At 41.9% G+C, this 23,470-nt stretch overlaps 1 protein-coding gene across 3 annotated transcripts; it reads right to left on the bottom strand.

Annotated features, from left to right (window-relative positions):
* Nucleotides 1-2,546: 2,546 nt before the first annotated feature.
* Nucleotides 2,547-11,700, bottom strand: CZH5orf63 (chromosome Z C5orf63 homolog). 3 transcript variants are annotated; one of them, XM_023945067.2, is made up of 6 exons: nt 11,235-11,296; nt 9,475-9,547; nt 9,223-9,353; nt 6,429-6,549; nt 3,733-3,789; nt 2,547-2,975 (listed from the first exon to the last, which is right to left on the bottom strand). In XM_023945067.2, exons 4-6 carry the CDS (start codon nt 6,546-6,548, stop codon nt 2,796-2,798), a joined length of 357 nt encoding a protein of 118 aa, XP_023800835.1. In that variant the 5' UTR covers nt 6,549; nt 9,223-9,353; nt 9,475-9,547; nt 11,235-11,296; the 3' UTR covers nt 2,547-2,795. The 3 variants fall into 3 exon arrangements, with proteins under 3 accessions (XP_023800835.1, XP_023800836.1, XP_023800837.1); XM_023945068.2 differs by lacking the exons at nt 9,475-9,547; nt 11,235-11,296 and adding an exon at nt 11,467-11,700; XM_023945069.2 differs by lacking the exon at nt 9,475-9,547 and having other exon boundaries at nt 11,235-11,303.
* Nucleotides 11,701-23,470: the final 11,770 nt, after the last annotated feature.

The following is a 23,470-nucleotide window of genomic DNA, read 5'->3' as shown; positions in this document are numbered from 1 at the left end:
CATCTTGTGTTCAAGCTTCCTTTTACTACAGAGATAGTGCATGACAAGGTTTTGTACTCCTGCCAATACTCACAGTCAAAAGAGTAAATTGCCAGTTTTCACAGAGTTGCATATTGCTCCATAAATATATATTCAGCAGGGGCATATACCTTCTCATTTTAATATCTGTATTATACTTAAACACATTTGATTAGAGAGATGCACGTGCTGGGAGACTGCTGCACTTCCTACATTCAAAAATAATTTTAAAAAAACCCCTCAAATTTATATATGATGCATCCTTCCTTGCTTTTGGAAAATGAAGGTGAGGCTGTGCCACCAACACTCCCTATTGACACATTCCCACCTCCCTGTCCCTGTGTCCAAACTGATGAAAAGAGGGTTTCCATTCTCTTAAAAGGGTAGAACAGTAAAACCACTGGAAGGTTTCTGGCAGCACAGCCCTAATGGAAAAGCTCCATCTCACTCATAAGAGCTATGCAATGGACAAAAGCTATTATGGAAATCCTGTTATCATTCACTTTACAAAATAAATGGGGAAAAAGTATCTGGCACTGGCTACAGAAGAAAATCTCCAGTCTGACAGAAAAAGGAGCAAGGGATTCATCAACTCTAAAATGATTAAGTTTGGTTTTAACTTTTTTTTTTCTTTTTTTTTTTTCCCCCAAAACAGACCTTACTAAAATAAAACAAAGGCAAAATTCTCTCTGAGAGCTCTGCCAGTCTGTTATATATTTTGGGAAATGGGGTGAATCCACATGACCTCTGTTGTCCCTATCTTTGAGATAATGCTGTTATATTTTAGAAGAGCACTTGAGCTATGGTTGACAAGTGCTCTATGCAGCTCTCTTATCACAAAACTTCAGTAAGGGAAAAACCTGGGCCCTCTGAAACCATAGAAATCATAGAAGAAAAGCAAGTGGAACTTGCTGATACAGAGGTAATTCAGATCTTTTATTTTAAAGTAACCCCGTGGAACAGTTAGAAGTTTGACTGTAGCATTATGAACTGCAGAAAGTATGGAAGTTTTTGTCTCCAGAGCCCTGTTCTTCTGCTAATGGTGATGAAAAATACTGTGGATCCATGATCTGGCTGAACTTACCTCAAGTTCTCTGCTATAAAAATGGCACAAGTCTCCCTCCTGGGAAATCTTGGACAGTTTCAGACCCCAACCTGAGTGGACTGAAGCTGCCAAGCTGGAAGAAAGTTTTAATTTCTTACTCCCCAGTCCCCACAACTTTCTCATCTTGGGGAATACACCAAATTGCAAATTATCTGTCAAATGCTAAAGACACTGAAGGGTGAGGCTATGAAGGAACATCCCATTTTCCCCACAGCAGATCAGCTGACTTCTTATTAAACCAAATAAGAAAGTCTCCAAAACTTCAGAGTCTGCCATGAATCCTGCTGTATATCAGTCTGCTGTTCCAGCCAGGCACTGCATCTGGATTCTTCCCTCAGTGAAGACACATCTGTCAAGTGAACCTGCTTAAATTCCTAGTGAGAAGAAAAGACTGAATATCATCACAATAAGAAGAACAGAAATGCAGCAGGTAGGGATTAGCTTCTTCTATTAAGTACATGAAAAATACCAGCAACTTTCTCCAGTCTATTCCAGACTATTTAACCTAAAATGGTTGACTTTTCCTGAATATGGCATTCCTTTCTTCCTGCAAATATGTTTAACTTGGGCTTTCTGTCTCCTTCCCAGACCTGCATTGCCTATGGGGCCCTGAAGTAACTGCAGCAATCCTTGATAAAATGGCATTCTTGCCACATGAAAAATGGATTTGCAGCTGTGCAGCAGACAGAAATGTGACAAATAAACTATTCAGTGTGAGGTTTTAGCAGTTGTATCCACTTGTGATGATCATTCTGTAGATACAATTCCAGTGAGAGTGTGTGGTCTTTAATCAAGTGTCCTTTTAACTTTACAGCAAATTCCCCCTTTTGCATTTCAAATTATCATTTAGGATAGGCTCACAGACTTCTTTAAAAAAGTCTCCTACACATCTACAGTCTACACCTGCTAATCATCTTTTAAACACTGATCCTGGCAGGGTGCCACACACCCACAAAAGTCACCCTACCAGTCCCTTCACCAGCTGGGCAGGGGAGAGAAAATACAATAAAAGGCTCGTGGGTTGAGAGGAGAACACAGAGAGAGATCAGTCACTGATCACTGTCACAGGCAAAACAGACCTGACTTAGGGAAATTAGTTTATTACCAATCAAATCACAGTAGGATAAAGACAAGGAAAAACAAAATCTTAAAAACTCCTTTGTCCCACCCTTCCCTTCTTCCCAGGCTCATCTTTACTCAATCTTCTCCTCCCGTTTGGAGATGGAGAATGAGATTTGTGATCATTTTATTAAAGATTGTCTCTTTCTCCCTGATCAGGGGGTCCACCCTGGAGCTGGCTGGTGTTGGCTCAGCTGGACACAGGGGAAGCTTCCAGCAGCTTCTGGGAGAAACCACCCCTCTACCACCCCCCACTACCCAGAGGTGGCCATGCCAGCCCCAAACAAACAGAGTTTACTTCATCTGCTGTTACAGAGCAGCTTTTATTCTGTCAGTGAAAAAACAGCCCAAAACAGAGCAGCAAATGAAATGGCACAGAAGAGGTGGTGCAGCTGGGCTGGGTGATTGATACAAAATAGAACACAAGTCACTCAAGTCTTTCCTGCTCATATGTCCTAAGACATTTAAGGCCAGGTAATGAAGATGTTTTTTGGGTTTTTTTCTCACAGATCTTTTCACCTTTGAGATCTGCATCAGAGCAGCAGCATTTTCTTCACTGGCTTCCCTCACTTTGCAACTCCAGCTTCCTCAGTCGGTCCTCAAACTTCTGGATGTCGACCCGATGCTTCATTAGGAACTTCCCATTGAAGTGAAAAACAGGTATGTCATATTTGTATTTATCATACCACCCTGAGTTCTCTGGAAGGGTAATATCCACCTCCTGCAGAATAAACTGTGGCAGAAAAGAAGTATGTCAGTTCCTCCTGGACACTGAAAAACAGTATCTGCTTGTCTTCTGATCAGTGTTTTCCCCAGAAATGCAAGGCTGTTTTCTTGAAGACTGTGAATTTATTCTCTGTGTTGTAGAGAAGGGCCTGGTTTTTGGAGTACAAAATATATGTAGCCACAACCCTTGGCTGCCTCTCTATTATTCCCTACCCCAGAATATTCTTGTTCCACTTGTTCTACTGCAGAACCCCTCTCCTGTGGGCAGCAACCTCAACAAACACACAGCTGGGAACAAAACAGGCAGCAGAGTGCAACAGCTCTTAATGCTTCCATTAAAGGTTTCATCCTTCAACACAGAGATCAAAACCTGGCTGAAGAGCAGCAAAAACTGCAGTCACACATAGTTCAAATGTTCAAAGCCCCACTTAGTCACATCCTTCCTAAATTATAGCATTACCTGCCTCGTGAAAGTTGCAAACTCCTCCTTCAGAAAAGGCAACAGTATTTACAAAAGGGGTGTTTTCAGGAACTACTGCAGCACGGTGTATATTGGTTTAGTTTGCCAATAGTTGTAGCATTGTCACAAAATGCTTTTGGATAATGAGTTTTATGTAAATCAGTGCTGAAATAGCCTTGAAGAGGTCATCCATGAAAGAGTAACAGATGCAAATAAACCCCAGCAATTTTCTTTTTACAAAGAAAGAATCCTGATTAACTGTTCTTTCCATATAGAAAACATACACAATATTTCCATACATTACCCTTTTCTTGTATGGCTCAAGAACTTCTTTTGCTTCATCACACAGAGGGCATGGTTTCTAAATGAAAACATTCAGAGTAGCTTAAAGCATGCAGTAAAACACAAAAGTTGTTTGTGCTGTAAAATAACACACCCAGACAGGAGCATTCATTACTGTGAATGCACATTCCCTTCCCTGCACCCTGCCCCTGTCGTAGGGCTTTCTAAAACTTTATTTATCAGTGCAGTATGGATGAAAAAAAGCCCAACAAACTATCCAGACACTGAATTTAATTATTTTACATTTGCTATTCCATTTCTCATGGAGGAAATTAACAGTCCTCTAAAAGCTGATCCAAGGGAATGGTCTGAAAGGTCCTGCAGAGATCCCTCATTTTGGTCAGCAATGAATACTCAAAGCACTGTCACCACCAAATGAAGACAGCTGCAGGTCCCCATTCCTGATAAAAGAGGAATGAGGAGGCCACAGAAGTAACTTCCAACCTGTCTTAGATCGAGACACATGGCTCAGCTCAAATGGGAAAAGAAGGCAATTTAAGATAACCTGCTTGGCTTTGCCTGGGAGAAATTGAGCAGAGCTGGAGGGACAGCACCTCCAGCAGGGAGAACTGGCAAACAACTGCAGTGTTTTGACCTGTGGTGGGGTCAAAAGAATCCTCCCATTTTTGAAAACTCCCTCATCTTCCACTAGGGTTGAGTATCTGAAGAAGTAACTCAAATCAAGGCATGCTGCTCCAATGTTTGCAACAGCAGGATTTGGCCTGTAATTCACATGATAAAGTATTTGGAGGTGAACGTGATCATTCTGTCCTTCTGCCCCAAAACAACTTCCACAGCTGGAAAAGACCTTCTTCTCCTTCTTCCACTGAAAAGTCTTCCTAGGGTTTGTTCAAATATGAAGTTAATCTGAAACAGCTACTTTTTATTTCCTGAATGTGAATTACTTCGGATTAAACACTCTACTTTTATTTAGATCTCATTTGAATTGCCTTTCCCACATGGATGAGCCCAGGACACTAAAGTGCTGTGTTCTTCATAGTCCTGAAAAGTTACTTTTGGAGGGCCTGGTTTAGCAGATACTGGTGACTGAAAGGAATGACCCTGGATCCTGCACATCAGTTTTGTGATACACCAGGCTCCTTCCAGTTAAAACAGGACACACCTGGCTCCTCTGAGCCAATGGAGAGCTTCCTGAAGTACCAGGTACATCAATGAATTTGGCAAAGGAAGCTAACTTTTAGGAGAAAAATATGGTGTCACCCACATGGCAAGCTTAGGCAGTGGGTGGTACTGGTTTAAAATAAAAATGGAATTATTTTAACAGTGAAATCTTGTTTAAAAGTAGATTTATGTAAGCAATTGTTGCACAAATCCTGGGGTGGTCAGAAAAGGGGACTGAAATGTGAAACCCATTTGGTTGTTTCCATCAGCTTGATCCAGAAGTCATAGCTCCCTTCTGCTTTCTTCTCCTCTTTTCTCCTCAGTAAAAATAAGGAGGAGGCAAACAAGGGGTCAATCAGCATAAGCTAACAGCATAGATTAATTTTGTTTATAGTCTGCAGTTTTCTTTGTGGCTGCCAGTGAACATTCAAAGTTAACAGTCAACGTTTAGAGTTAAAAACACCTTCTACAAAAGGCCATTTCAGAGAACTGCTGGAAATCTGCTACTAGAAAATATAATTTCACACAGTGCCTTAGTAGTTAGGAATTTTGAGACACAAAGAGCTTTTTTTCCCAATTATTAACCCAAAGGTAAGAGCATTATTCCCTACCTTACTCCATTTGAATGATGAAAGAGTTCTGAATTGGGCAGGGGGAGAGAAAGCTGCGAGTTTATAGTTCTTATTATTAAATGGATGCTGACCTATTATTTTTAACCTATTCATTTGTCACACAGTTTAAACACTTCTGTGTAGTTACTGATGGAATGAACAAACACTGAGCAGGAGGAGGAAATTATTTTAATACTATTTAAAACCACCACACTGATATCAGCACTCTCAGTGCTTTGCATTTGTAGTTATTCTCCTCTTGAAAGCTGCAACAACCACATAAATCCAGCATAACTCACCCTGTGCCATCCTTTATTAAAGCTCCAGAACTATGCAGGTAATAAAAACAATTCATGGAATGTGACAGTCCACAAATGACTCTTCCTTCTGATCTCATCTGTTTTCTAAATATGCTTAGGAACCCTACACGCCTTTTATTTGTTGCCAATAAAGCAAAAAGAGGGCAAAACCAAATCTACTTTTCCCTCACGTGCTCCCAGCACTATTTGGATACATTCTACAGTCTCACAGGTGGTGCTGAAATTAAACATGAGAACTTTGAAGAGCCTGCTTTGGCTGCCGATGCTCGTGGCTGGCAGATTGTGTGTGTAACAATTCATCTCTGCTCTCCATTTCCAGGGTGAAACACTGGCAGCTGGGCCAAATCTTCAACCAGTAAATGAACCATAGAGTCACTGAGGCAAAACTGGCCTGAAATATTTGTTGATTGCCAATTCTTGCTTGCTACAGTGAGAGCAGGACTGTGCTGCGAAGCCTGGTGTGCAGAAACCCACTAAGTAAATACTGCTTTGAAGGGGGGTAAAAAAAAAAAAGGCAAGCACAAGCCATTTAATCTGTGATTCCTTTGTATCAGAGCTGATAAACACACAGTCTTGCCCAGCTTTATTGTGTAAATAGCTCTTACCTTGGTGAATAAAGTCAACACCGGCTTATTCCTGCTGGCTGAGCAGAGTTGTCTCCCCAGGGGGCTGGGTGATTGCCTCACTCGTGGCAGGGCTCTGCTCAGAAAACAGAGCACCATCATCCTGTTTCAGGCAGAAATAAAACCCTGAGTTGCTGTGTGCCAAGTTATAGCTCATGAAATTTAATGTCAGGATAAACGCGACGCTTCTGTGGCGGCTCTAAATCACACACAATCAAAACATCCATCCCAGGGCTTTTATGCTCACAGTATCAACACCTTCATCAGGGAGGTGGTTTACTACGTGGCAGGCCAGAAACACTGTGCAGCTCAAAAGCAGCAGTTCCATTAAGAAAATAACAACAAAACACCTACGTTTTCCTTGTTGAAATGCCTCTTTAAAGTCCCTGACGCGAATGCTGGCATATAGGCATTACACCGCTCCACCTCCACAGATGCCAGCTGGAATTACACACTTAAAAATGCAAAGTGCTGTGCTTTGAACCTCTGTAATCTTGCTGCAGTGTTTGACATAGTCTACTTACCCGAATTATTCCATCAAAAAAACTAATCTGCGCCTAATCAGAATATTAATATAATGCGTTCCGCAGTGAGCATAAAGCTGCAGCCAGGATGATTTAACTTGCTAATATTAAAAGCATTCACATTGCCCCAAGTCCTTCCTGAAACAGCAAATTGATTGATGGGTTTGTGATTCTTTTGAGTAAGTTAAGTGCTATTGAGGGGTGCCATGCTGGAGTCTCGAGGTCACCTGTTCGTGGTGTCATTAATAACGACACGGCTTCCTCCAAACTTTCGTCGTAATGTGACTTTTAAAAGGCATTTTAGGATCCAGGAGCAAAACAAAAAAAATCTCATAATCCAAAGGGAGTGTGCATGGTGATTATCAGCAGACATGACACCTGATATCAGAATTTACACTGGGAAAATTTACCCCAAATTTACCCAAAGCCGAACTGTTTCTGCTCAGTTTCAGGCCTGACTTACCTGTAGCTCTATTATCTAAAGCTAAATATCAATAAATTGTCATAAATTGTGATGTCACAATTTCAAACAGATTAAGAGTGAGCAGGATTTCATTGCAACTGCTAAGCACAGTCTAGGATGGTCAGTAAAAAAGAGCCCAGCACTCTTTTGCTTCACTGGATCTCTCAGCAGCAGTATCATAAAGCTTTTCTTTTTAAAAGGACAGTTTATCCAGAAAAACCACTAAGAAAGAACACTGCAGTGGGCTCTAAAGTTTAATGCTGTATTTCTAAGCCACAGTCACAAGAAAAATCAAATGGGTGACAGGGCACTGCTCCACCAATCCTCCTGGCCAGCCAAAGGACAGCAGTTATTAGTAAGAGTCAGCTGCAGGGGCAGAGCAGTGAAATTCCTGTCACTGAGCAGTGACTGGCACAGCTCACACTGCCAAAGGTCACAGTCCTTGGCAGATACTGCACTTGTTTCACTTTGCCAGGTGGAAAGAGAACTGCCTGGGATTTTGCATGTTAAATGTAAGAACCAGCTTGGAACCTTTCGGGGAAAAAAGCAGATCTGGGTGACAGGAAGAGCCTCAGTCAGAGGTGGAAAATTTTTAAACCCACAATAAATAGAGATCCAGAACGGATGCAGTTTTGGCTTGGAGAATTTGCAGCAGGTTGGCCTGTTCATGTGCAAGATAAAAAATGGGGGGAAGAAGAAAGGTCTGCTTTCTGACAAGTTTTTTAAGAATGCTTTCGTTGCTAGCTTTTGCAGCAAGCCTTCCAAATGAGGAAGATGCTCTCAAATTGTTTCGTGGCTAGCACAAAGAATGAAGCCCAGATTTCCACAGATCACATTCTTCCTTCCACACACATATGTGCATAAAATAACTCCAGCTCAGTCCTATATAGCCCCTTTTTGATCTCTCCATGCTCTGTTGTCCTGAGGATAACTCCTACCAAAACATCAGCTGAAGGGGAATGAATAAATCAATATCAGTTACCTGAGCTTTGAGACCCCACAAAAGGAAATCAGCCAGCAGTGCCTTAACTTCTTACCAATTTTATGTAATTACAAGCAATTCTACCTGCAGAATCCAGCAGCAAACCTTCACTGACCAGTACTGCTACTGAAGAAAGAATCTGCTTTTTCCAGGGCTAGCATGAGTCTGGCTGGATGTTTTTATAAGAAACCAAAAGAAAACAGAGTCCTGTCTGTCTATTTATTCACTGAAGTAAAATGATACCAAAGTCACTAAAATGCACGAAACTTCCCATATAATTATTCTGGCTCTCTCTCTAGACTACCACCAATTATGAAGATTTGCTTGAGGGAAAAAAATGAATACATAAATGCAAAGAAGGATGATTGCAAACTTGAGAATTTAACTTCCCCTACACCACACAATGCTAAGGATTTAACAAATTACTCTTTTGAGTCTCAACTTGGCCCATGCTCTGTTTTGCAAAGCCAAGTTGGACTCAATTCCTGTTAATAGAATTTCCATCACCCAATAAATCCTCATCTGTAGGAAAAGTAAGTTGTGACACTAAAACCATCCATTATTTAGATAACTATCTGTATAAACCTGGTCTCACCATCAGTCAAGGGTAGACAAGCACAGATGGCTTTTTTCTGGAAGTATTTACCTTTTCAGCAACAGCTGAAAGAGAATGGGGGGAGCAAGTAGGTGCAAATATCAAAATGCATGTTGATGGCATTTAAAACACCTATTTCCTGTTATCCCTCATTCTAAAGGAGCTATGCCAAGGAAACTAAAGTTTCTGGCAGTCTGCATTTGATTACCTACCAAGGAAATGCTGGACAGGAAAACAGGTGCCACAAGCACAGACCAAGGAGCCCACGTGAGTGGGGACAGCAAATCCTGCAGCTGTGGAGATCCCCACACAGCTTTTACCCCACCAGATGGTCAGAGAAGGCCTGCAAAATACACAAAAATCTGGTGGTTATTTTTTTTGCACATGCACATAACTCTAGTATTCTTTCAGGGAGAATCAGGTTCTTGCAACAACTCAAAATTCAAAGATGTCATCAGCAGTACCAGCTGTATCTGTGGGGTGATGTTCTGCATCAATCAATGCTTCCATGCATTTTCTCCTCCAAAGCAGGGTAACCTGGGGAAAATGCCACTAACACGCTGCATTCCATCTCAGAAAGGAGGGAAATATCCCTTCATCCCAATGGAAAACACATTTTGTTCAGTAATCCCCCCGAGAGTGTGAATCCTAGAACCTGGTCCAGGGCCACACTCCAAATTTCAGGTAATTTAAGTAACATCCAACAGCCTGCTGCAATGGCCTGTTCTGAATACTATACAGAACTTACACAAAACTACAGACTGCTACCATAATGTAAAGTTTGTAATGGAGCTTAAAAGATAATACTAATAGCAGCATAATAGACTACAATATATATATATATGTCATATATACTATAGAGCACAGCATAATTTATCTATAACCATGTATCTCATGAAGTTATATTAATATCTTAGATGCTACACATCCTCAATTATCATATTAACATGTTATGTATATAACATATAATATGTATTATGTATATAACATTACATATCCTAAAATTATCATATTAAGAAATATACCAATAATGTTAAAATACTAAGATATTGCTGACATTAATACATATTAATATTTCTATAGACCCAATAGAAGGTGGTATTAATATATCATTAGTATGTAGTATTGCTTTGGTGTGTTGTATTGATAATTATATTAATTACACTGTTTCTGTGTAATATATATATATAATGTATCTAATGATACTGCATATTACTTATGCATATAATGATCTTGCAAATTATGTAATATGTATATATTGCATATACATATGTGTATATGTACAGCTTGTACCTTTTAAGTGTATACATATATATTAAACATTATATATACACACATATATGCATATACACATACACAAATATGCATGTAAATATATAAAATAGATAATAATATAGATTACATATATGCATAAATATATTTATTATATATGATATATATGATATATATGATACATATTTGTGTATACATACATATAATAATATATGCATAAGATATATATTTGTGTAAAATATATACATATATATGAACATATGTGATAGATATTTATGAAAAGAAAATATTAAAAAAATATATGTGCATACATAGATACCTACATACATATATACACATATATACATATATGCACATATATGTATATATGTGTGTATACATATATATACATATATATATACACATCTACACACACATATATGTATATACATATATATACACATATATACATATATATAAATATATATACACATATACACATATATACACATAAATACACATATATACACATATACATATATCTACACACTTATACACATATATATACATATATACATATTTACATATATACACATCTATACATCTATACTTACATCTATACATATATACATCTATACATATATATACATCTATACATTTATACACATATATACATACATACATATATATATACACACATATATACATACACACATATACATATATACACACACACACACACACACATATATATATATATACACACACACACATATATATATATATGTACACACACACATTTATTTATATAAATAACATAAGAAACGTTTTTTAGACACTTCTACCAGGAAACTTTTGAGATAAACCACCCAGGCCCCACCGGCGAGCCCAGCAGGGTACAGTGTATCCCAGGGGCATCCTCCTCCTCCCCCGCAAGGAGCCAGCCCGGCTGCTGGTGCCGGTACTCGCAAACCTGTAACCGGACCCTCCGCAGGGACAAAGAGCCGGGACAGCGCATCCCGAGGGAGCCGCATCCCGGGGGGAGCCGCATCCCGAGGGAGCCGCATCCCGGGGGGAGCCGCATCCCGGGGGGAGCCGCATCCCGGGGGGAGCCGCATCCCGAGGAAGCAAAGCCCGAGGAAGCAAAGCCCGAGGAGCGGAAGGGCGAGGAGCCGCAGCCGCCCCGTGTCCGGTCCCGCACGCACCTTTGGGAGCGGCGGCGGAGCGAGCCCGGCAGCGCCGGCTGTGACGTGAGCCCGGCACGGGAAGGAAGCGACACCGGCCCGGGAAGCGCTCCCGGCAGCCAAAGGGGGCGGGCGAGGACCGAAAGGGAAAGTAAAATGGTAATGGTAATAGTAAACATGTAAATAATGGCAATGTAACAGCGATGAGAGCAATAGAAGCGTCACGAAGGTTTGTTAGAGGGAGGGAAGGAGGGAGGGAGGGAGGGAGGGAGGGAGGGAGGGAGGGAGGGAGGGAGGGAGGGAGGGAGGGAGGGAGGGAGGGAGGGAGGGAGGAAGGAAGGAAGGAAGGAAGGAAGGAAGGAAGGAAGGAAGGAAGGAAGGAAGGAAGGAAGGAAGGAAGGAAGGAAGGAAGGAAGGAAGGAAGGAAGGAAGGAAGGAAGGAAGGAAGGAAGGAAGGAAGGAAGGAAGGAAGGAAGGAAGGAAGGAAGGAAGGAAGGAAGGAAGGAAGGAAGGAAGTGGCGGAAGGAAGGAAGGAAGGAAGGAAGGAAGGAAGGAAGGAAGTGGCGGAAGGAAGGAAGGAAGGAAGTGGCGGAAGGAAGGAAGGAAGTGGCGGAAGGAAGGAAGGAAGTGGCGGAAGGAAGGAAGGAAGTGGCGGAAGGAAGTGGCGGAAGGAAGTGGCGGAAGGAAGTGGCGGAAGGAAGGAAGGAAGGAAGGAAGGAAGGAAGGAAGGAAGGAAGGAAGGAAGGAAGGAAGGAAGGAAGGAAGGAAGGAAGGAAGGAAGGAAGGAAGGAAGGAAGGAAGGAAGGAAGGAAGGAAGGAAGGAAGGAAGGAAGTGGCGGAAGGAAGGAAGGAAGGAAGTGGCGGAAGGAAGGAAGGAAGGAAGTGGCGGAAGGAAGGAAGGAAGTGGCGGAAGGAAGTGGCGGAAGGAAGGAAGGAAGTGGCGGAAGGAAGGAAGTGGCGGAAGGAAGGAAGGAAGGAAGGAAGGAAGGAAGGAAGGAAGGAAGGAAGGAAGGAAGGAAGGAAGGAAGGAAGGAAGGAAGGAAGGAAGGAAGGAAGGAAGGAAGGAAGGAAGGAAGGAAGGAAGGAAGGAAGGAAGGAAGGAAGGAAGGAAGGAAGGAAGGAAGGAAGGAAGGAAGGAAGGAAGGAAGTGGCGGAAGGAAGGAAGGAAGGAAGTGGCGGAAGGAAGGAAGGAAGTGGCGGAAGGAAGGAAGGAAGTGGCGGAAGGAAGTGGCGGAAGGAAGTGGCGGAAGGAAGGAAGGAAGTGGCGGAAGGAAGGAAGGAAGGAAGTGGCGGAAGGAAGGAAGTGGCGGAAGGAAGGAAGTGGCGGAAGGAAGGAAGGAAGGAAGGAAGGAAGGAAGGAAGGAAGGAAGGAAGGAAGGAAGGAAGGAAGGAAGGAAGGAAGGAAGGAAGGAAGGAAGGAAGGAAGGAAGGAAGGAAGGAAGGAAGGAAGGAAGGAAGGAAGGAAGGAAGGAAGGAAGGAAGGAAGGAAGTGGCGGAAGGAAGGAAGGAAGTGGCGGAAGGAAGGAAGGAAGTGGCGGAAGGAAGGAAGGAAGTGGCGGAAGGAAGTGGCGGAAGGAAGTGGCGGAAGGAAGGAAGGAAGTGGCGGAAGGAAGGAAGGAAGGAAGTGGCGGAAGGAAGGAAGGAAGTGGCGGAAGGAAGGAAGGAAGGAAGGAAGGAAGGAAGGAAGGAAGGAAGGAAGGAAGGAAGGAAGGAAGGAAGGAAGGAAGGAAGGAAGGAAGGAAGGAAGGAAGGAAGGAAGGAAGGAAGGAAGGAAGGAAGGAAGGAAGGAAGGAAGGAAGGAAGGAAGGAAGGAAGTGGCGGAAGGAAGGAAGGAAGTGGCGGAAGGAAGGAAGGAAGTGGCGGAAGGAAGTGGCGGAAGGAAGTGGCGGAAGGAAGGAAGGAAGTGGCGGAAGGAAGGAAGGAAGGAAGTGGCGGAAGGAAGGAAGTGGCGGAAGGAAGGAAGTGGCGGAAGGAAGGAAGTGGCGGAAGGAAGGAAGTGGCGGAAGGAAGGAAGTGGCGGAAGGAAGGAAGGAAGGAAGGAAGGAAGGAAGGAAGGAAGGAAGGAAGGAAGGAAGGAAGGAAGGAAGGAAGGAAGGAAGGAAGGAAGGAAGGAAGGAAGGAAGGAAGGAAGGAAGGAAGGAAGGAAGGAAGGAAGGAAGGAAGGAAGGAAGGAAGGAAGGAAGGAAGGAAGGAAGTGGCGGAAGGAAGGAAGGAAGTGGCGGAAGGAAGGAAGGAAGTGGCGGAAGGAAGTGGCGGAAGGAAGGAAGGAAGTGGCGGAAGGAAGGAAGGAAGGAAGTGGCGGAAGGAAGGAAGGAAGTGGCGGAAGGAAGGAAGGAAGTGGCGGAAGGAAGGAAGGAAGTGGCGGAAGGAAGGAAGGAAGTGGCGGAAGGAAGGAAGGAAGTGGCGGAAGGAAGGAAGGAAGTGGCGGAAGGAAGGAAGGAAGTGGCGGAAGGAAGGAAGGAAGTGGCGGAAGGAAGGAAGGAAGGAAGGAAGGAAGGAAGGAAGGAAGGAAGGAAGGAAGGAAGGAAGGAAGGAAGGAAGGAAGGAAGGAAGGAAGGAAGGAAGGAAGGAAGGAAGGAAGGAAGGAAGGAAGGAAGGAAGGAAGGAAGGAAGGAAGGAAGGAAGGAAGGAAGGAAGGAAGGAAGGAAGGAAGGAAGGAAGGAAGGAAGGAAGGAAGGGAGGAATCTTTTGCCATCACCTCATACCCACTTCTGTGCTGATGCTGCATTTTATTTGTGGAAATTTTATTCATTTATTTATTTATCCTGGAACAAGGATGTCTGTCCCAGAAAAGTGCTGCCTTGCCTCTGCACGGCCCCAGTTCCACGATGTTCCAGTCACATTTTGCTTTTCCAGCTCTGCCACCAGAGCACAGTCCTGGCTGGCAGCTCCCCCACCTCCCTCACTCCATGCCCTCTGCTATGTACCAGAAAGTGGCAATCAGGCCTCAAAATCTTCTCCTCCATCCTCCTGCAACATGGATTTTGGGATATGGGATCTTATCTGTGCATATAAATATCTCCAAGGCAGGTGCTAAGAGGATGCTCTTGATGCTCCATTTGACTACTCTGATGTGTTTCAGTTGTCAGGTGTCTTCATTTTCCTTTGTCCAGGAAAGATTTAAGTAAAAAATAGCAAGTGTCCACTGCTGGGCAACTAAAGCTGTGGGCTGATGTTTAGTTTCAGTGGCTGTATTTCTGTCAGGATTTTGGTTTTGTCATAATAGGCGGAGAGTGGGAGGGAAATCTTTTGGGTAGAGGCTCAGGTCAGCTTCCCCTCTTCATCAGTGCTCTGAGAAGCACAACAGCACACAGGGGAAAGGCTCTCCAGGGGTGCAATCCCACCCTGCTGATGTGACACGTGTAATTAACCAGCAGTGAAATTAACACGAGGGAGAGTCAGCTCGGGATCCTAGTGACTCATTTACAGCCACTGTCTTCAGCCCTGCTGTTGAACAGAGATGTAATGATGCTGGCAGCTGACACTGGCTTCTCTTTTTTCTTTTTCTTTTTTTTTTTTTTTTTCCCCACCATCATTAAATCCAGGCTTTGGCACTGCTACAGGATAGACCCGACAAGCCTCCCACAAGGGAATTGCTGAGCTGGCTCTCACCTGGCTTGCACTTTCTCAGAAAGGGTGGGAGGACACGCAGAGAGAGGGCAGAGGCAGGTTGGAAATCAGGTTTAAGTGAAGAGATCAGCAGGCTCTTGACATCTCAGATTAATTTTATCCCTCTCACACATCAAGCCTAGCCTTCTCTGGGACATGTGTCTGCAATTCCCTGAGGAACCTGGAGGAGACAGCTCCCAAAAACAGTTTATTTAAACAAAATTGCTGCTGAAGGCCAGAAGTTACCTGGCTGTGTTCCTTTCCTGCTTTCTTTTTCCTAACACAGTTCAATTAAATAAAACATTGCCTGGTCCTGCCAAATCAGAATTTCCTTACACTGCCACATGTGTTTATTGTTGTGCACCCTGGTGTGGACTCGTTCCAGCCTCAGATCAGGTTGTCTATAATACAGTGTAAGTACGTAAAATTTAAAAAAAAAAAAAAAAAGGTTGAAAGAAGATGGGAAAAAAGAAAAAATAGAAATAATAAAAAAAAGAGGTTTCCTTACGCTACAAACATCTGCTTCGCAATTAACCAGTTTTGTTTTGTCAGGGTTTTGATACACCACTGTAGATATCTCAGCACAAAATTATCTTTGGTTTTAATCCAGTATTTATGAGATGAATCTTCTTAATCTTCATAGTGACAGATGCAGAAAGAATTATTACTTACAGCATGTCTCACTATCGCTGTGCTTAGGAATGAGATGGATTGCTGTGAAGTTTGGTATTTAAAAATGTGTTCTGAGATCTGAAAGAAGTGCAACTCCATGCTATTTTTCATTATGGCACACAGGACATCTTTAAATTTCAAGGGCAGTTATGACTCAATGGTTGAATTTGCTGTATAGGTACCATGCTATGATGCACAAGATTTCCTCTTTTTTTTTTTTTTTTCTCCTTTACAAATATATCTCTTAAATAAAGTGTGGACACGGTCTCACAATCCAAAACAAAAAGAATTCATGTTCTGATGGATTGCATTCAATTTGGTTCTCCTCCAGATTTCTATTTTATTTCTCTATGTTATTTTGACTTACAATGACAGAAACCCAGGATGGTTTGGGTTGGAAGGGACCCCAGAGCCCACCCATTCCCACCCCAGGCACGGCAGGGCCAGCTCCCAGTGTCCCAGGAGCTGCCAGCCCCAATGTCCAGCCTGGCCTTGGGCACTGCCAGGGATCCAGGGGCAGCCCCAGCTGCTCTGGGCACCCTGTGCCAGGGCCTGCCCACCCTGCCAGGGAACAATTTGTTCCTAATAACCAGGTTAAATCTACCCTTTTTCAGCTTAAAGCCATTCCACACATGAAATCCTGGGGTCAGTTTTGAGCACCTCACTCCAAGAAGGACATTGAGGGGCTGCAGCGTGCCCAGAGAAGGGAACGGAGCTGGGAAGGGGCTGGAGCCCCAGCAGGAGCTGAGGGAGCTGGGAAAGGGACTCAGCCTGGAGAAAAGGAGGCTCAGGGGGCCCTTCTGGCTCTGCACAAGTCCCTGCCAGGAGGGGACAGCCGGGGGGGATTTGGGATGTTATCCCAGGGAACAGGGGCAGGAGGAGAGGGAACGGCCTCAGGCTGGGCCAGGGGAGGTTTAGGATACCACATTTAAAAAACTCTTCACTGGAAGGATTATTAAGCATTGGAACAGGCTGCCTGGGGGGAGGAGTCATTTTGTACCAGTGAAAAGTGAAATTCTTAATGCTCAAGTTATTTGAGTACGGAAAAGGTGACAAATAGAAAAAATAATCACAGCATCACATAATTCAGTAGCTTCAAAAAGGAGCGGAGGAACGCCAGAAAATCGCGTTAGAGAATTTGATTCTAAGGTGAGAGAAAATGTTTGCTGTAAGAAGAACAGCTTTCAGAGATCCTAGCCTGAGGAAAAACACCTTGAGGAACACGCTTTACACAAACCCCGTAATGTGTTCCTTAAATGATGAGTGCCAGTGGAGAAGCATTTTCATTTGCATAAATGACCTGCAGAAGGGAAGGGAGCGCCTGCCCGTGAACTCTGCACTGTCTGCTGGCCCAGGGATCATCCGAGCCTTAAAAACATGGGGGCACACAATTGACACTTTGTGTAACAGCGATTCAGGCAGCACTTTGGATTTATTTACTTTTGTATCTCACATTTTCTGCTGTGCCATTGCCATGGCGAGACATGGTATCCAAATATTAATTTACTGAGCACCAAGAGGGCACTCGGTTCCAGGCTAAGCCAGAGCCTGCTGGAAATCAATGCTGTTCTTCCCCTTCCCTTTCAAAAAGCTTTGGGTCAGGCCATTCTTCTGCATGCAGCACAGAAAATAATTTGTGGTATGTTTGATCTGGGTGCTAAGACGAAGTTTGTGCCTAGCAGCTTTGCTCACAGCAAAATTTACTTCACTTAAATTCCAGATCAGTGGAGAGTACTTGAGGGAGAGAGAAGTTTTCATGGGATCTAGGATATCTAGGATAAAGAGTTATTTTCAAACAAATTAAGGCTGCTGTGCTGTCAGCAAATGCCCTACTCCCCTCATCTCTGAGATTATGTCGTTGAAGAATAACGGGACAGTGAAATAATGTGGATAATTTTGTGCCATGTAAAGTATCTGAGGGCTGCAGCAGCCACTTTGCCCACCAAAATTTCCCCATCACGTGCCCACTATGCCTTTGACTGCTCATAAGTGACACGTGAACAAACAGCATCTGTTTGGGATTACGAAGGGAACAGCAGAAATTCTGTTTTACTCCTATACCTTCCTATCTTTTTCCTAGAAATATCTCCTCATGCTTTGTCTCTCGAGGCAAAAAGAGCCTTTCCTTGTAGCATCCTGCAAGCCTTGTCACTTGAAAAAGCATTTACAGTTTGAAAGAAAAGGAGAGGAAAGACTGAGTGTGAAGTTCTACTATGATCTTCAAATTATTTTTCAGGCTAACAATGTACTTTGCAATGATGTGTTAAGTAATGAAGTACTAATTAATAGAAAATGTGTTTCTTTTATTTTCTCCCACAAACCATACAGGTTTGTAAAGGAAATGGATCTTCTAACACCTCACACTCTCAATGCTCCTTTCAATTTAATGCAAAATATAGTTACTATCATGCAAAAGTTGTTAGTCCTAATTTATTACCCCACAGTGAAACACAAGTCATATTCTGGCCCTTTGATACAAAGCTAACAAGAAATGTTAGAGTGTTAAAACTCTGTATTTTGAAGTCCATCTGAATAAAAAAGCTGTGCCTTTACATTTGAAATGACAATTGTTTCAAACCTTATTGAAGTCAGCACGTGGCACAAAAAATCTATTCACGTGATTTCTTTCTTTCAGGGATATTTTTTTTTTCTTTCTGCTGCTTCCACATTCACTACCCAGTAAATAATTGACTGACTACCAGCATAATCTATGTTATAACCCATTCCCTTTAATGCCATGGGCGTTTTTAGGTGTTATTTTGCTTTGCTAAGTTTGTAACAGCAGCAGTGCTGTGTTTTGTGTTGATTTAAAATCAATTATAAAATTATTTTGAAGTTAAAAAAAGGTGCATTTGACCCTGATGCAGCAAAATGCTCGCAGTGGTTCAGCTGCAGAAGAGTTTCCAGGTCTAGGGACATGATGAGTGATTTTTATGATAAATTTTTTCTTTTATCAGTGGGATGGAAGATGAACAAAGGCAAATGGGTGCAGCTTCAAAATTCACACAGAGCAAGTCTCCTGAAGACAGCTTTTCCAAAGCATGGGAATGATTTCCTTGTGGATTTACTGTTTACCCTAAACAATAACCTAAAGACATGGAAAAATATCTTGATTTGCTGCTGGCCCTTTACCTGGGTTGTTTTTCTGCCCAGAATGTGATCTAGCACAATGTGATGTTACTATAATTTTTTTTTTCCTGCAGATGAGAGCTCTGACTTTCTGTTGTCCTTGCCTAAACATCTCAAGAACTTTGTTTGACAGCAGCAAGAATCAATTGTGGTGTGTTGCGTGGATCTCGGAGTGGGGCTGATCCCAAACCCTGCTCAGAGCTAAAAATGTGGGGTTTTTTTCTCAGTTTGCAAGGCAGTACTGCCCCTGATACTGCAGAGAGTATCATGATACACGATGGGCTAATTCCTGCCTGGGGTGTTGCTGTCACCATGATCCCACAGCAGAAAAGTTGTAAGGGGACAACAATATAAAGTGCCTCATCACACTTTTATCAACTGCTCTGAGATCTGCATAAAATAAAAGGCCAGAGAGGATGGCAACTTTATTGCAGCAGCATTTCCAATTAAAGCAGTCCTCTGGTAACTCGTGGACAGGTGCTATAAAATAGGAACTCCCCATTTTATTCCTAATCAATGCAGCTATGCTACTCACCCCCTCTGTTCTTTCTGTTTGATTTAATTTCAGGGTATTTCATTCAGTACTTCACTGGAGATTCAACACTTCCTTGGAGAGGTTACACTGGAATTCCCACAATTTTTTTAAAAAAAGCATGCAGGCATTTTGTTCTTTCTACCCAAAAGTCAATTTTTAATCCAGAAGTAACATTTAACAAGACTGTATCTTTCAGTAGGCACAAAGGAGAAAGAAGTTATTGTCTTCTAATGACTCCTTTATCTCCTGATCAGCTCTGTGTGCAGGTGTGTGGATTACTGGGTTGAAAATAGCTAAAGGAGGGAGGATTCCACAATATTCACCTCTTTTTTCCTCAGTGCTTTCTCTGTCAGTGAATGGATCCTCAAACACAGGTTCAGCTACTGGTGTAAGCTGAAAATTCCTTATTCTGCCCATCCCTACAGTCCAAACGAAAATGTAGCCAGTTAAGTACCCTTTCTTCTTCTTCTTCATTTTTTTTCTTCTTTTCTTCTTCTTCTTCCTCCTGTTTGTTTAGTTTTCAGTTCTTGAGGAGTAAGACATCATTTGCCTCCCTCTGGACTCTCCACCGCAATCCTGTTTTATCCTGTCACCATGGAATATCACCCCAGTGTGTCTTGTCAGGCTGGTAACTGGGCAAACCCTTAAACTCATCCCTCTCCTCCACTGCTTTCTTCTCCAGTCTGCCTAGATCTTGTCATACAACGCCTCTAAACCATTTTTATAACGTTATTTGTTATTTATTTGTTTGTAAATAAATTTGTTTATTGACTATTAAGCATTTAAGATCCTCGTCCACAATGCTTCAGCTCATCAGACTTTCTGCTCCTTTCCACTCGTGCTGGAGACAGCTTTCTCCAGTATTTCAGAAACGAATGGGACACAAAACACACAGTCAGTTGCTGCCTTTATGGTTTACTGTATGTATTGACCTGATTTTCTGTGGTTTCCTTCCACTTCCACTCTTGTTTCATACCCAGGAAAAGAAGGGCCCTGCTGCCAGGCAGCCTGCAGCTCCAAGGAGAGTTCTTGTTCATGAAGCTTATCTGGAATGTGCATGCTGCCCAGGCATCTAAATAACACAGCAGATATTCAACAAAACTGATTTTTGAGAACAACTGCAGAGGTTTTTCTTGCAGTTACATTCCATTCTTACATTACATTTTGTGTCAGTATTGTGTGATGCATGTATTTTTTATTTTTTTTTTAATTTTTTTATTATTTTTTTTTTGGAGAGAAAGATATTGAGACAATTGTTCTGAACAAGGTAAAAACCAAGTAGGCAAGAATAATTAGTGAATTCTGGGTTAGCACTGCTGTGCAAAGGATGAGCAGAACTTTTATCTGAGCAGTACAAGCAGAAAGCTTTATAAGACAATGCAGAACTCGTATTTTGGCTTCAGTGGGGCTGTGTAGACAGGAATTTGGTGAGTCAGCCTACATGGAAAAGGAACTCCATCACAGCTTCCTTGTAAAAAATTACTTTATTTTCCTGATTTATCTGATTTATTAATATCTCAGACATGCTGCAAAACTTATTCCTTAGGGTGCAATCTAAGGCAGAAGGTAAAAAACTACAATCCTATTTTTTATTGCTTTCCTGTTAACTAGTAGATACTGGTATTTTGAGATAACAGTATTTAGAGCTCATGCTGCTTTACAGCTTTTTTAATTCAGAGTTGGGTGCTAAGAAAAGGGCATAAGCACTTGATCAATAATTTGATATAACTGATCAAATAAATGAAGTAACAGATGAGGTAACAAATCTGGATTGTGTTGTTGTTGTTGATGATGATGATGATGATGATGAAGTGCAGTGTTAGTAAATTTGCTGCAGTAGTTTATTTCTTTTAACTTAAGAACAAAACTAAACTGACATGGCTGAGATACAGTATTTGGGGTCTCTTTTTAAAAGTTTTTCTCATATTTGAAGGAAGTCCAGTTTTGATGCTGTGATGTACCTTTGGTGGAGTCCTCTCAGGAGGCAAAACTGAGGCTCAAAATCTGTGTGTAATTATCTGTTCAAGGACTTCCACTTTGTCAGGACACAACAATAACCGTGATTCAAACTTTGCATCCAGTACAGGTCTAATTATTTTAAAATGTGCCAAGGATTCTTCAGCCAGACAGTATAAATCCATCAAGGAATCACGTTTTGTAAGTGCAATATGTAATTTTAATTAGCAGATCTTCAGTCTAATGAGCTTCCAAATGTTCCCTGCATTTTTTGAGTTTTCATATTACCATGAAAAATTTCAAGTACCTTTAATCTTAGGTTTAATCAAAACCATGGTGTGCTAGCATGGGTACAGAATCTGGCATTTTCTTCGGCTGTAAATTAACACAGCCTCAAAAACTGGTCCATTAAATAGTTGGCACAACATTTTCCCCACTGTCTTTGCATCTCTGATTACTTTCAGTGGCTGAAATGGTGTGCCCATAGAACCTCATTATTTTAAATTATATTTAAATTATTGTATTAAATGAATTTATTTATTATTAAATAAATAATACTATATTAAATTATATTTAAAATAATTTCATTATTTTTAGTAGTACTGCTCTAACATTTGCCTGACAGTTTTGGAGGAGTGGGGAATTTTGCATAATTTTATGGAATACTAGAAATAGTGTATATTACTGAATACAAACAAATAAAATCTCTATTAATTATGTTTATGCTTAGTTTGCAGACAGGTGAGAAGTTTATAAAGAAGATAATCATATATTTAAATAGGAGTAAGTGCAAGATAAAAATAATTTTATTTGTTTATGCTTCAATTCTTACTTTAGTGTTTGCCACCCTGTAAGTTTTAAATCCCAAATACTACATAGGTGGTTATACATAAATAATATAAATATATATAAATATACCCCTATATACTATATAGGGGTATATTTTAGTCCAGCTAATCCCACTCTTTTGCACTCCATGACTTCTTCCTAGCAGTTGTTTTAGAAGTAAATATGGAAGTGCTCTACCCATAATAAAGTTACTTGAAATGAACTTTTTTTATTTTTTTTTTTAATTTAGCCTGATTGCCATGAGGAGGTGGCGAGGCCTGGTTTCCATTCCTATTTTAGAACCTCAGTAAAAGGCATGGGAGGTAGGAGAAGTGTAAACAATAAAAACTAATAAATCCAAAACTTTTAGGTACTGCAGTGAGCTGAGGTAGGACAATCTTCTATTTGTTATGTTTTTATAGCAGTTTAAGGAAAAGTAATTCCATTCTCCTCAGCAAGGTAGCTATTAAAAAGCAGGAGAATGTGCCATTCTTGGAAATTATCACTGTGAGGTAATCAAAATCAGTATAAAGATGAGGAAGCACTTCCTCACTTCGGGATTTCTACAAGAAGCAACTGCAAGGCACTACAGTTTTTTTTCCCTAACAAGGTTATTTTGCAGCTTTGGTTGTAAAGCATTTGAATAATTGAATAAATGATTTCTATTGACCAAGAGAGCTGATCTCTGCCAAGGCCATTTCAACACAGATTTACTCCATCAGTGCAGAGCAATTTTTTTCTGAAGAATGGCTGGGATTTATTTACTACTTAACCTCATCTTCCTCCCAGGTACGAGAAGGACAAGGCTGCCAGGAGGCATCTGCAGCTCGGCAACGAGGCAGATTTCAAATTAGGAACTCTGTGCGTAACACCAGAACAGGTGGAGCATCAAGATCAACCCCAAAATGTCAGGAGCCTGTCTAAATACGGCACGCACTAATTAAACCATTGACTAAGGCATCTGATCAGAATTTTGTGTGGAAAGGAAAAGTTGTTGGGAGCTTGTCTGGCTCTGCCTCTGCGTTTTTTACTCCCTTCTGTCGCTCTGTTGGTGCCGAATTTCACTCCCCATTTTAATCATTTCCCTGGCTGCAGTCGAGGGAATTGACACACCCCGAAATTCCTCACCGGGATGCGAAAATCAATTCCTCAGCGCTTCCAAACTTTCCCTGCTGACCCAAACTCAGCGGGCGAGCAGAAATGCAGGGAAAGTTGGGTTTTTTGGCAGAATAGCGGCACCCTGTGGCTTGACTTCTCTTCCAAACATCTGAAATCCCTCCGACCTCCTCTGCTGCA

Source organism: Cyanistes caeruleus, chromosome Z (genome assembly GCF_971803275.1).
Source record: "Cyanistes caeruleus chromosome Z, bCyaCae1.hap1.1, whole genome shotgun sequence".
In the NCBI taxonomy this organism is placed as follows: Eukaryota; Metazoa; Chordata; class Aves; order Passeriformes; family Paridae; genus Cyanistes; species Cyanistes caeruleus.
Note: the sequence above shows the minus strand (reverse complement) of the source record. Positions and strands in the feature narration are given on the sequence as shown.

Coding starts and splice junctions, on each gene's coding strand:
- CZH5orf63 (XM_023945068.2), bottom strand. CDS start 6,548: ATGATGGTGCTCTGTTTTCTGAGCAGAGCCCTGCCACGAGTGAGGCAA. Junction 3,790..6,428: donor TGTTGACTTTATTCACCAAG/GTAAGAGCTATT, acceptor GTTTTCATTTAG/AAACCATGCCCTCTGTGTGA. Junction 2,976..3,732: donor TTGAGCCATACAAGAAAAGG/GTAATGTATGGA, acceptor TTTCTGCCACAG/TTTATTCTGCAGGAGGTGGA.